Source organism: Vidua macroura, chromosome 2, assembly GCF_024509145.1.
Source record: "Vidua macroura isolate BioBank_ID:100142 chromosome 2, ASM2450914v1, whole genome shotgun sequence".
Taxonomy (NCBI): Eukaryota; Metazoa; Chordata; class Aves; order Passeriformes; family Viduidae; genus Vidua; species Vidua macroura.
In genome coordinates, this window is record NC_071572.1 from 23,863,253 (window position 1) to 23,876,817 (window position 13,565).

The window sequence follows — 13,565 nt, forward strand, 5'->3', positions numbered from 1 at the left end:
TGAATGGGAATGGGATTAAGCTCACATTGATCTGATAAGAAGACTCTCCAAAGTGGAGACAGTTTTGTTTCTATGTTTTGGTCACTTTGAAAATCAGTATTGCAGCATATATCACAATTTCTGTGATAAGGAACTGTTTTCTAAACATAAAATTAATTGCCTTCAGTAAATAAATAAATAAATTTGCCTGTATGGTACTTGCTGGACAGTATAAGTGTTGAGACATCTGAAGTAATCGTATGCAAGACAAACTGCAAACTTGCAGGAAAACTACAAGGGTTGAATGAAGTCATATGGCTCAATATCTGCATGCTAAATATATTTAAGAAACAAGTAAGAGTTCTGAATTTTTGTTCAGTCATATTTAATTTCCAAAATATGGTATATGTTTCCATGTACCCATATTTAATTCCCTAGAAAGGTTCACACTGACATTTTAAATTATGCTGAACCCTGGATTGCCAATTCAAGTTCTTTATAGAAATTACCTTTCCTGATGAAACTTCTCACCTGTGATATTAACTCAGACAGCTATCAATGGGTCTTAATGGAGTTGGAAGAGCATTATCAAATTTTGGTTATAGAAAGATCCTTGAAAAGTAGCTTAGATAGGATATTTGAGTTTAGATGGTAAATGTATCAGATCTCACCCATAGGAAATAGAGTAGAAATTCCAATTTAGTTGCTTTTTAAGGTGCCTTAATGAACAGAGCTGTCTGGATTCATTCCTGCTGCAGTTGTGCATAGCACCATTAAATTAATAAAGTCGCACAGGTTAAAGCAAGTGCTGAATTAGTCTAAAAGCAAATGCATCCTAAACATCACTACTGGAGTGGAACTGGAACCAAAACTTGGCTGACTAGTTTTCTGCTGCCACCTACTGCACAGACATCTGGTTTAATTAATAATTGTGAATGGTTTAATTTTTAGAGCTTCTGTGCCACTCCACAGACCTCTTCCCTCCCCAGCTGGTTCATCCAGCTTCATGAAAAGAGTGACGTCTGAACAAGTGCATATGCACCACATTGCTATCAGCTTCAAGGATGCATAGAGGAAGGTTCTGAAGGGAATCTGTCAGAGTGTAAGGAGTGTAAGCAACAAATTATACACAAAGAAGCTAAATACAATGGCTGTGACCATGAAAGCCTAACATGGAAATGCATTAGTGAGACATGCCATAAAAATGTCTGAAACTGTATTTTTCGCTCAGTTTTTCACTAGTATAATCCTGAAATAATTCTATTTGGAATCAATAATTTATGCCATTTCTGACATTATATAAAACTTGTAAATTCCTTTGTTGTGGTATTAGTATTGACTGACTGTAGCCTCACAAGCTGCCAAAGACTTTAATATTTTTACCAAGTATGCCAGCTCCAGGAATATGACTCCAATCACTCCTATCCAAACTACTGGTAGGAGCACAGCTCATATGTGAACCTTTCACTTAAAACTTCCACTATTCTGACATTGCTTTTTTGGAATATATTTGTTTTGAGCTGTCTTACTTTAATTTCTATTTTGGAAAAAAACCTGCCAAGTATGGTTTTAAATTCCAAGATGAAAAATGGTCTTCTTTTTTTTCCCCCATTTAATTATCACAAGCAAACCTCACAGATTTTTCTTGAAATATCATCCTTTTTATTTCCTCTCTTTTTACTTCTTTAATATTGTTTTGCAGGTAAACTGTATTTTGGAGGCCTTTGGACATGCTAAGACACCCTTGAATTATTTTTCCAGCTGTTTTATAAAGTATTTTGAACTACAGTTTTGTGAGAGAAAAAAAACATTAATTGCAGGTAAGTATTATTTAATCTGTAAATTTCAATGTCACGCTCAGAGTGTTAGATCAGAGATCCCAGTGTGCCATGCACAGAATTGGACAGCAAGGGCTTCAAAGTACATGAAAGAGGCCAGGAGGGTTAGGGAGTGTCAGAGGAAGAGCTTTCACAGCCTGTGAATTGATCACTTGTCAGTAGTGTGCAGTGCCCTGTTCTAAGCAACCACAAGGTGGCAGGGAAAGACAAGAAACAAATTGACAACAGCAATTCCTCATATTTCCCAGGAGGTCACGTTTCATTTTATTTCACAGATCAACAAACTGAGAGAGCTGTGTAGTGCAACACTGTGAAGTAAGAGTGAAAAAGGGATTAAGTTGTTAACTTGTGCATTTGTACCTAGTATTGTATTGGGTATTTTAAGTATCCCTTAAATTAGTGAGTAATATAATCTATTTAGTAAAAAAAAACCCGAACAACAACAACAAGAAAAATCAAGAAAAAACTAAAAAAAAAAAAAACAAGAACAAATATATCCTGTAGTACTGAAATTAGAAGTAATTTATTAGAGATTAGAGCTTTTTTTAAACAACTAGGGACCATATTGAGTTTATTCTTCTTAGCAGCAAGACAGTGTGAAATTTGTTCCTGCTTTAGGAGTGAGTTTTCTAATCCCTAGTAAGCATTCTTTCATTTCTGGTCCACATGGGTCATCATAAAGCTACTCACTGTCAAAGCAAGGTATGTCTGCAGAAACAACTACACAGTTTCCTACTTACACTGTTCCCGGATAGAGAAGTTGTATGGCAAGACACAATTTTGTTCCAGGTAAATTAGATTCTGTTAGATAAGCATTTCCAAATCTACTCTTTTTTTATAATTTTAAATGTGTTCATGCTTTCTGAAGAGTTTGCTAAAAAAATATTTGGAAATAGTTCCAATCACATTTTCTTGAGACACTTCACTATACTTTAGAAAATAGATAGTTTCTTCAAGGGAAATGTCACACATGGGAAATTACTAACACTTTTTTCTGGTTTGTTTTATAATGAGTGTAGGATAATTGCAAAGGAAGTTCAAAACTAAAAATGTGTGATTTTGTTTTTCATTTATAAGCTCTTATGGGAGGAATGCAAAATTAAATATACGTTAGCATGGACTGAAGAGCATCTCAGTTCAGTTTGTAAAAATAAACCTCAATCCCTAAAGCTAAAATTTTATAGACCCTTTGTATTGTACATATTTTATTTTAGTATATTGTGTCTGCAGGGACATGAGTTTATGAACAGCTTTACTCAGAACTGACAGTTTAATTCATAGCCACTGCCTGTGACAGGATCAGTTAAACAGGTTCTTGTGTCAGTCTTGTGGTACACTAATTCTGTAGTTTTTTGATTCTCAAGCCATAGGCATCAAATGAGAAAATGTAGGGGTAGTCAGGTCAATTCAAAAATATAAACAAATTACTTATCTACCCTACTATTCCCCAATTATTTAGGAATTGAATCAATTTTTCTTACCAACTCTAAGGTTGGCTAAAATTACATAATTTACGGTCAAGAGAGACATGCCTTGCTGCAGCAGTAGAAATGTGTTTTATGTTTCTGAAATTTGCAATTGATCCTGCTGTTTGATTTGCATCGTAAGTGTTGCCATTTCTCAGCCACTGCTAAGCATCACATCTGAATGAAATTGTCCCAGGTTTAGACCACCATAAATGAGAAAAGAATAATGCATGTTGTCTTTAGCAGGTTTAAATTCCACCCAGGCATACTTTGTATATATTTGCAAGATCATTTGCAGCAGTATTTACTGTCTTGCACTATTTAAACATAAATGAATAATTTAAATATGCAGAGCACCTGATTTTGCTGAGCCATGAATTTATAACTCATTGATACTAATGGGGCTAAATATGTCTGATTTGTAAACAAAAACCCAAGTGACACTAGACTGCTTCCATCAAAGGGTTTAGGTGGTTTAAACTCCTCCACAGGTACACATTACAGGTGGAGATCCAGAACAATTTGCTGAGGCAGGGATATGCAAAGTACATGTGCACGCTTTTATTACAGAGGGCGAGCCCAAGGTGGCACTCCTTGCGTTTTGAGTGGACACCAGTGAAATTTGTGACAGCTTCTTTTCATGCTGAAGTTCTTTTAGACCCTGGAAATGCTCTGACTTTTATCACAAGGTTTATTCTTCTAGCAGAAAGTACAACATACCTAAATAACAGAAATGTTCCCCATAATTTTCATCATTAGATTTGATTTGTTCTTTAGCATAAACTGTATTTATGCCACAATGGTTTGAAAACAAGGATGGAGAGTTTTAGTGTGGTTGTACACAAAGCAGTACAGATATCTGAAGAGGTTTTATGTAACAAAAAGTTTTATGTTAGAACAAACACTTAGAATAAACTGCAGGCCAGTGATTTCATTAAGTTTCTAAAATAAATTAGTTTTTGAGTTCTTACTCAAAGACTGATCTTCTGGCAAAAAACCAGTATCATTCTGAGTGAATTATTAACTACCACTACATAATAGTAGAAGACTGATTTTTTTTTTCCCCCCCCAAAATGGTCCTTCAGGTAAGTTGATGTAATTCCTTAGGTGAAAATGAATGCCTCTATAAATTTCCTCAAATTACTCAAAAAGAAACTTAAGAGGAAAAAAAGTCTGAAAAACTTATTCTCCAGGTTTTCTGCTTTGCTTTTCAGGCATTGATTTTCTCAGTCTTCACTTTTTGAAAAGCAAGGACTGATTTTTTTTTTTTTTTTTTTTTTTTTGAGTTACATTGAAATGGACTGACAAATGTTTTTTTGTCTTTACAAATAGCTGTGTTTAGGACAGCATGTTTTTGAGAAGGAGCAATGTAGTTTCTAAGAATGCATAGCTGAAAGACAGATTTCACTGGCCACACTAACACATAATCTGCTTGCTGACTGTGTAGCTGCTGAGTAGATCAAGTGAGCTGTTAAAGGAAGTATACATTTGTTTGTGCCTGTAAGCACAATTACCATGGCACAAAAACGACAGACTTTGCTTTGGAACTTTATAAATTTTCTCCCATTTATTTCACACACAGATTAATAAACATATTTCACTTTGCAGAAAAGCATACTACCACGATAATTTTCTTTATGACTCTTAGCACTATTAAGATAATGCTCCCTTTGATTCTTGCTGATTGGAAGCTTGGCTTTTCTTAACAGCTCTTCCCACTGCTGGAGATGCTAGTTGAGATGGAATGTATTTAGCCTTATTAAAGTGCAGGTAACTTGAAGTACTTGGAAAGGGCTGAATTAATTTGTGTCATCTGAATAAGTGATGTTGCTCATCATTAAAGTTAAATGATAGATGACCTTTGGTAACATTTTTCCTGCTTGTATTAATCAATGAATGTTAAAAACACCTGAAGTGGTAGTTATAAAAGCCTTAGTGAAAAATATTGCGCACAAAAATGTGATTAAAGATTTGCAGTGAGCTCTTTTCAAATTAATTGATGGTTGTATTAGTTTTACTGTGAAATAAGTTACAAGCACAATAAAAGACAGAAATCATCCTTCAGGTTCATCTATTTTGTTTTATCCTGTAGAAATGACAGCCAGGTAATGATTGATTCTGATGAAAGTGTGTGTCTGGGCCAGTCCTGCCATGATTGCATTACTTCAATTTATAATGTGTTGCAAAGTTACTGGAGCCAGAAACACACATGATTTCCCAAGTGTGCTTTTCTACTTCCCGTACAGGTTTGGGTTTTTTAGTTTTTTCTGTAGTGTAGCAGCAGAGAATTAGATGGACGATACACAATTTCTCATAATATTGATTCCATAATAGCAGTTCACTACTACATTTTGTAGGATGATTAAATGGGCCAGATCATGTTTCCTTGCTTCAGCAAGTCAGATGTACAACTCTTCTCTGTCAGTCCTACTGTCTCTTAGCCAGAGTCCCAGGCATGGTTCTGGTTGCCAGCACATGTCAGGACATGTCAGTGCTGTTACACAAAGAAAGCGTAGAGGATGTCCCTGGCTAATATACCACTGACCTTCTGTACTCCTTAACTGGGATGTGTCCAGGATAGTTTGGCCTGTGAAGAGTAGTTCTTTGAGACCCTGCATAATTGTACTTAGTTCATTGACAGAATTTAGCTGCTGAGGCCTTTCTCAAAACAATATGTTCAAGATTCACCCATTTCATTTCTCTCCCATCTACACTGTCTTTCAGCAGTATTCTCAAAGGCTGTGTTCCCTCATATACACAATTTCAAGTAACCTCAGGTTTGCTGTGTTTATTTTAACAGTATAAACAGAAACTTAAAGAACTTCAAAAGATAAGTGGAATTTAAAATAAAATGACCAGACAAATACAGATGACACAGCAATAACCTAGCAGTGGACATTAGCAATTGTATGGTGACAGGAACTGACATTCTGCCTGCTGGCCTAATGCCTCATTAGGCTGATGCAACTACCTCTGATACACACTCTCATTCACCAAATTGTTTCACTTTGCATTAGGAAACACCTTTGAGTCTAAAACTGGTTCTGAAAATATTGCTTTAATTGCAGCCAGCTTAAAAAAAAGTAAAAAAATGAGAAAAATTCTAAAAAGACACGAGTGGCATGCATTTAGAGAGCGTACTTGTTGTGCTGCAGGATGCAGGTACCAATATTTACAAGGACTATATGTTCAAGAACTACTTCCAGTTCATGAAGAAAGGAATCATGAATGAATTGGTTGAAAGCCAGGCTGTGGGAAACTATAGTTTAATATTCTCATCTGCTTACTGGGTTCAAAAATGTAGGTCGTCTGTTGATGAGACGTACATCTTATGCTCTAAATTCAAAAGCCATTTCCACGGCAAAGATGCTTGCAAAGACTCTCTGAAAGCTCTGCCGTACTGCAGATATTGAAAAGCGTAGAGGTGCAGCAAAATGGATTGTGTCCATGTGGTGGAGGTGCTCAGTTGTGTGTGAAGAGAAGAGCTTCTGGTCTTTGCACCACAGCTAGTATTTAAGTAATGAGATAAATTATGCCAGCAGCTGGGTAAATGGGAACTGGAATTAGGTTTCCAATTACCAGAAAGTCCCTGACCTCTAGCTGCAGTTGGACATTCCCTTGTTCTCTTAGTCTCTTGCATCTAGAATCACATGGTGGTGTACTCCCAGGGGAGAGCTCAAGAGTAGCCTGCCCAAAACAGTGTCTCTTCATGGGTATCTCTAAAATGCCTGTTATCTTCTGAACAGATAAATCCATCTGAGGGCTCAATATTTCCTTTGCTCCTGTGCTTTGCCTCTTTCAGAATCTTAGTGGGCCTGAGGTTATGTATGATCCTGTAAGCTGTTTTTCTGTAGTCAAATCTCACTCAGATTCATCCTCCTTCACCTTCTTCCCCACACTGCTGATTAACATGGCTTCTCATTTATTCAGGTCATCACAGCTCTTCTGAGATGCCCATGTATCCCCAGGCTCAGGTCAGTGAGCTTGTTGAGAACCTGTTCTGCAGAGGATTTGTCTCTGTAGCCATGTAAAAGCTAGGTGGTTAATCTAAATCTATGTTCTTGATTACCAGCAGAGAAAGAAAAAATGCTTCCAAGTGTGTTTTTTCAATAGGTCTTGAATCTCTCTTCCATCTTTCTGTTAGGAAGGACAGCATAGATGCCAGTGCTCAGATGGCTACGTTTTGGTGAGATGACTAATAGCTTGTTTCTTAGAAAGTCTTGCCAAATACAGCAACTGGTACAAATCAACATCAGTATCTTCAAAACTAAGTAATTTTGGTGGTAATATCAAACAGTAAGTAAATGTGGCAATATGTTTGTTCCATCAATTCTAATGGAGTTAGGGGTTTGTATGTGATTTGCATAGAAAACCATGGGAGTATAAATGGTAATATATTCTATATGCTCCTCTCAGATAATTTTTTAAGAAACATTGTTTATTCTTAACTGTTACAATGGTAAATGGTTTAAGATATTTAAGTTTAGAACAATCAGTATAATGATGAATTTATGTGTTTGTTTCTTAATCAGCTAGAATTTATACATACATGTTGGAGAAGTCTCGTGTTGTTATCCAGCCTCTCAACCAGAGTAATTTTCATGTTTTTTACTTGATGATGGATGGATTGTCTGCTGAAGAAAAATACACCCTGTACCTCAGTAATTTATCTGCACACAGGTAGGAAAACAACGTTATATTTACTATTAATAGTTTTTTATATTAATGTCTCTCTGCTATTGAGGTCTTTCTTCCAATAGCTAAAATTTTTCTAACTTTTGAATGACTTCTGAAATAATTTATTATGGAGCACTTGCTCATGAGGATTTAGTTCTGAAATACATATATAGTCTCTTAACAAGATCAGTTTTCTATCCATTAATATTGTTGCCTTAAATGAGAAAGAGAAATTTATTAGCAATTTTTCTGTCTTCTGTGGGCTAAAGTAGGTCTATTGTTTTTGGTTTTTCCCTGGTGAAAATTTTGTTTCTTAAGGTAAAAACTGTTTTATTTATTTATAATTTTCTTAGGGAATATGTTGATTTTGATGAAATGTCACTTAATGTAACTGATATCTCCATTTTCATGTTGATACTTTATATAAAATTCATAAGAACAGAAACAAAAGTTTTGACTGCTTTGAACCCAAGGATAGGATTCAACACCCAGCACCTAAAATTATGTCTTTCTGTATGACTCCACATGAGCTGGTTGTCTTGGCTCCCATTTGCAGTCAAAGGAGATTGAGTCCCTGCTCAGCTGTACAAAGACTTACAAATGTGGTTCAGCTCATCTAAAGCACACAGCTATATGTGTCTTCATAAACTGTGCTGATTACGTCGTCTTTAATAGTAAGAGCTTAAATATAAAGAGCTGAATATAGACACCCAAATGTAGCATGTCTAAGACTTAATATACTCCAAATGTTTACTATAGGAGGAGGTTTTGGGTTTTTTTTCAGGAAATTTTGTGATTTTCTCAGAATTTATTAATTCTGACTGTTTTAGAATGAAAAAATATTCATTCCTCCCTTAGCTAATTTGCATTTTACTCTTCACTCTTTTCTAAGTGTCACTGAAATGAGAGAAGGCTATTTAGTATTAATGATCTTCTCCTAAACTAACTACCTTTGAAATGAGTATAATGACTAACTGTAAAAAGACCTATAGTAATTAAAATTATGTAAGAAGAATGTTTTCAGGTTTTCATATCTAAATCTTTTTCCCATGGATTTTTTTTTCTCAACTTTTTCATTTTCCAGTCTGGCTAGTTACTTGACTAAAATAGCAGTTCTAGATTTAGGACCTGTAAATAGAAAGACATCACATTAATTTTTGTAGATAAAAGCTTCGTTGATTATGACTTTTTTCTTAGATGGAAGTCTTCTGACTACCATTGTTTGGTAATGTTTTAAGCTGTTACCATTTCTGTATTATATAGAATAGCACATAGCACCAGCTCTGAAGAAACCTCAGGTTAAATTCTTGTGCTAAAAGTGATTCACTTCAAAGCAGGGAGAAGAAGAGTTAAATTCCATATTTTAAATTGTTTGAGGACTTTGAAGACCAAAAGTATTCTAAGTTCCTGCTGATTACTTTATTTCTCTTCTAGCATAAGTTGTTTGGAAGCACTCATTTTGTTCAGAAAATGAAATAGTTTGAAGTCCCTTTGCAAGAAGGTCAGACAGAAAAGAACTTAATGTAAACCTCAATAATTAGATTTATATGAACAAAGCTTTATCTGATAAGATATCTGATAATCATCCAAAAAGAACAAAACAGTATTTCTAAGTAGATGTCTGAACATTGCAGTACCAAAGCTTTAGAAGTAATTTATAGCGGAATATTTGCATAAACCTGCTTTTATCAATAAAGCTTTGCTTTGCCTATGTAGAGTAGATTGTATCTTGCATTATTGAGAGTGTTTGGGCCAAATTTTTCTTACCTTAAACCCCTGAGTGCAGTACTTCATTGAGCTAGATCTTTCTCAGCTGATAAAGTTAAATTAGGAATTAATTTCTACTGCATCAAACTTACTCATGAATCAGGAAAGCAGGATCTGGCCTCTTTTATAAGCTCATTATTTCTGGCATAGTCAAATTTTGATGAGATCACATAATCTGGTAACATCCATAAGTGATTTTTAAATGTTTTCTTTGAACAAGTGTAATCTTGTTTCAAATAGTAAAATTAACTAGATAACAGGCCTTTTAAAACCTTTGGCAGGTTGTTTCTGCCCAGTTGTTTTTTTGATAATTTTTCTGTTCCTCTTCACATTGCTTAATATTGCATTTTTATGTAGAAGATTCAACAATCTTAGTAAATAATGGCTATTAAGATCACAAAGTAACCCTATTTTAACATTGTTTTCTTAAGGCATTGCAATGTAAGAAATAAGATGTAGCATAGATTTTTTAATTCTTATATTAGATAAAAGTACCTCAAATATTTAAAGTAATTTTGTCAACATGATGCTGCAAAAGATGAGATGTAGATTGTGTTTTATATAATATATAATCCTGGACTGAGAGTTAATGTAAATTTCTTAAAGGGGAAATCCCTCCCTTTTGGAATCACTAAGAATCTCTGTAAGGCTGGGGTGTCACCCCATCGTCATGGGGAAGTTGTTTGGTTGTAAATCTCTGCTGTTTGGTGTTATCCTGAGAGGGAGCTTGCGCTCAGGAAGTTAAATATCTGTTCTTGCAAGCATTGTAATTGCTGAGGCATCATGTGAGGACAAATAGCTGCACACTTTCTATTCAGCTTACATACAACTAGGATCGCAAAGTAGCAAAAATTTAATCTACATAGGGAAGGATTTGAATGAATACATCTCCCATCGTATCTGCATGTGGATCATGATGGATAAAGACAGAAGTAATTGCTGTAAGGTAAGATCATTTTTCAAGATTGAGCAAGGGAAGCATGTCAGAAATGAAGAGAGAGTCTCAAAGGGGAAGTAGAGGCTTTTTGATTGACAACTACTCCTGTGTGTTCATTATATTCGGAAATTGATTTTTATCAGCAGATGGTCGATTGAAAACTTCCAAAATTTCTATTAATTTACTGTGTTTCAAGAACTCTAGGACTTTTTATCTTGATGATGATAATTATGTGTAATACAGAGACATTAGCAATTTTAAATTATATTCTCAATTTGCTCTTGATTTGCTCTGGATTACATTTTTTATTCTGGGTGCAGATTACACCAGTCCATGACTGTAAGCTTTACTTTTGTGGTCTCTGAAGTTTAGCTTCACAAAAATAGCATGTACTAGCTTTTCTAGCATGTTTAGCTTTCCCTCATAGTTACTGTAGGTGCTAACTTAGCGATGAATCTTGCAACCAAGGTGAAACAGAGAACAATAAGAGAAGTGACAGTGGTGATAGATCAATTTGTAAATGATCTTCAACACTTGTGAAGAAAGGATTGGAAAGAAAAGAAAAGATCATAGCAATAGGAAAGAAAGTATTTTGGAAAAATCTTCCAGAAAATAAGTAGAAAGTTCTGCTTTTGTTGCTTTGGGCCAATTGCTTCATATTAGTATTTCTATTTCAAAGCTGTGGCATATAGAACAATGTAAGAATGTCATTGTGTAATGTATATGTAAGATACTCAAACATACTGTTATTAAAAATCATGTCTTTATATTTGTATATTTATATTTAAAAATATAGCTTAAGGCCACTTAACTCAAGAAAATTATTTCAGAAAAGATGGTAGGTTTGAGACCTGTTCAACTTGATGTTGTCATTTTCAATTTAAATAAGGTTTCTACTTCTCCTAATTCATTGTGCTGTAAAAACAAGTGAATAACTTCAAGCAGAGGAAAATGTTATATACACATTCATGCAAGCGGAACTGTGGTCAGGGCATGCACTTTTTGTATTTGCATTATCAAACTGCTGTTCCCAGATGTGTAAAACTTTCCTTTCTCCCATAGAACAATGCTGTGCACTGAACTGTGTGTTCTCTCTGCCTGTGATGTTTCTCACAGTCCTTAAAAAGCAGTGAAGCTCTTCTGCAACAACAGATGTAGATCAGTTCATGGAACTGATGTACCTTCTTTTACAGTTTTTCAGTGCAGGTGCCCACTTCACTCTCAATAAGAAAACTTGAATTTAATATATAAAGGAGTAATTTTAGTAAAGTGATTGATTTTTTTGTTAAAGTCTAAACTAATCTGAATCTTGATCACTAAGGAAATAATTTCCCATTCTAAATTATAAGGCTGGTCTTCAAAAAAAAAGGCTTAAAAATTAGTGTGCTAGAGTGAATGAAGTAGAAAGATCCCAGTAAAGAGAGCCTTACATATGATTTTTTCTGTGTTTCCAGTCATCATCTTTTCTAACAAGCACTAATACAATGTGTTCAAAATAATGATTATTCTAGTAACATCCATATTGATCCCCACTCCTCCTTTCCCTTACATATAAGAGCCAAAGATGTGAATTTTCAAGAATGTGAGTATCCAGTTACCACAGATTTCCTCTTTTCAATACACTCAGGTGACAGTCTCTCTATTTTCTAGCTTCTGTAGATATGGATCACGAAGACATTGCACATTTCCATACCTTTTCTCTTCCTTTTCTTTCCTTGTATCTTTGGATGCCTTTTTCTTTTCTTTTCCATCCATTTGATTAGGTTCTCATTTAAAGCGCAACAGAAAGAAATGATAATCTTGAAACTACCAGTTTTTCAAACTTGTGCTATTTGTCCACAAACCTTGCTGGGGTAGTCCAACAGTCAATTCATAGAGAAAAGCTGTAGGGGTTTGGGTGTTTTTTTTTTTTTGTTTTGTTATTATTTGGGGTTGTTTCTTTTATTTTGGTGCTTGTTTTTCTGTTTGGGGGTTTTTGATTTGTTTTGTTGGTGTGTTTTGTGTTTTGTTATTTATAAATTTTCCCCACATAATCAGATAAATATGCATTTTAGGAATGTTCCAGTCCTCTGATGTTTCCATTCTCTTTCCTTGTAGTCAAGCCTAATAAATATTTTTTTTTTCTTATGCATATTGACTTTTTTTAAACTTTCAGTACGACCACAAGCTCAGTTCACAGAGGTGATTACACAGGACCATTCTGATCCCTTTGCTTCACAGTTTGCTTGATGCTGATATCTGTGTATGATGACTAGAGGAAAATCCAGGCATTAGGCTTAAGTTACAAAATTAGGTGGATTGATTTAAGTGTTTTGAATGGAACAGCTAGATCTGTAAGAGTTACATCAGATTTTCCCATCCTGCTGAAATGATAATTTCTATGGGAAGTGCCAAGTTATATCACTTTATCAAACTGCTGTTAGACATTGTGCAATGAAACTCAGCATAAGATACTACCAAAAATCTGAGTCTAGCCCAAATAAAGCCTAATGTTGAGTCTCCCTGGTTGAGGATCAACTTAGTTTTAAAATCTTGCTGACAGAAACTAAAGCTCTAGACTATCAGGAAATTGGAATTAATTGTATTTAATTTTAGAAGAAGGGTAAAGATGATACTCAGAGGTTCCTCTGTTGTATTCCACTTTTGCATATGGGCAGTGTCAGCACAGGAGGAGAGGGAAGCTGTGGCAGGATATATTAGGATCACCATCACTGCACCTGAATGGTCATGAAGATGAAATCCTTCTTCCAAAGAGACCTTCTTCTAAAGATCTTTTAAATTTAAAACAAGCATTCCAATTCTGGTTGAAAAAGTAAAGTTGTAATTTTTTTGTTAATGTTTTGTACAGATTTTCCTGTCCTAACTTGATTACGTGCAGCACATTCCTTTTCTCTGAAAATC

The 13,565-nt window shown here is 34.9% G+C and overlaps 1 protein-coding gene across 1 annotated transcript in view; it reads left to right on the forward strand.

Moving 5' to 3' along the window:
- The window catches only part of MYO16 (myosin XVI), a 354,523-nt gene that overhangs the window by 203,520 nt on the left and 137,438 nt on the right, over window positions 1–13,565 (forward strand). Inside the window, exons 15-16 of the mRNA XM_053971244.1 lie at window positions 1,682–1,799; window positions 7,816–7,963. Coding sequence (XP_053827219.1) covers window positions 1,682–1,799; window positions 7,816–7,963 — 266 coding nt within the window. The remainder of the gene's footprint in view (window positions 1–1,681; window positions 1,800–7,815; window positions 7,964–13,565) is intronic.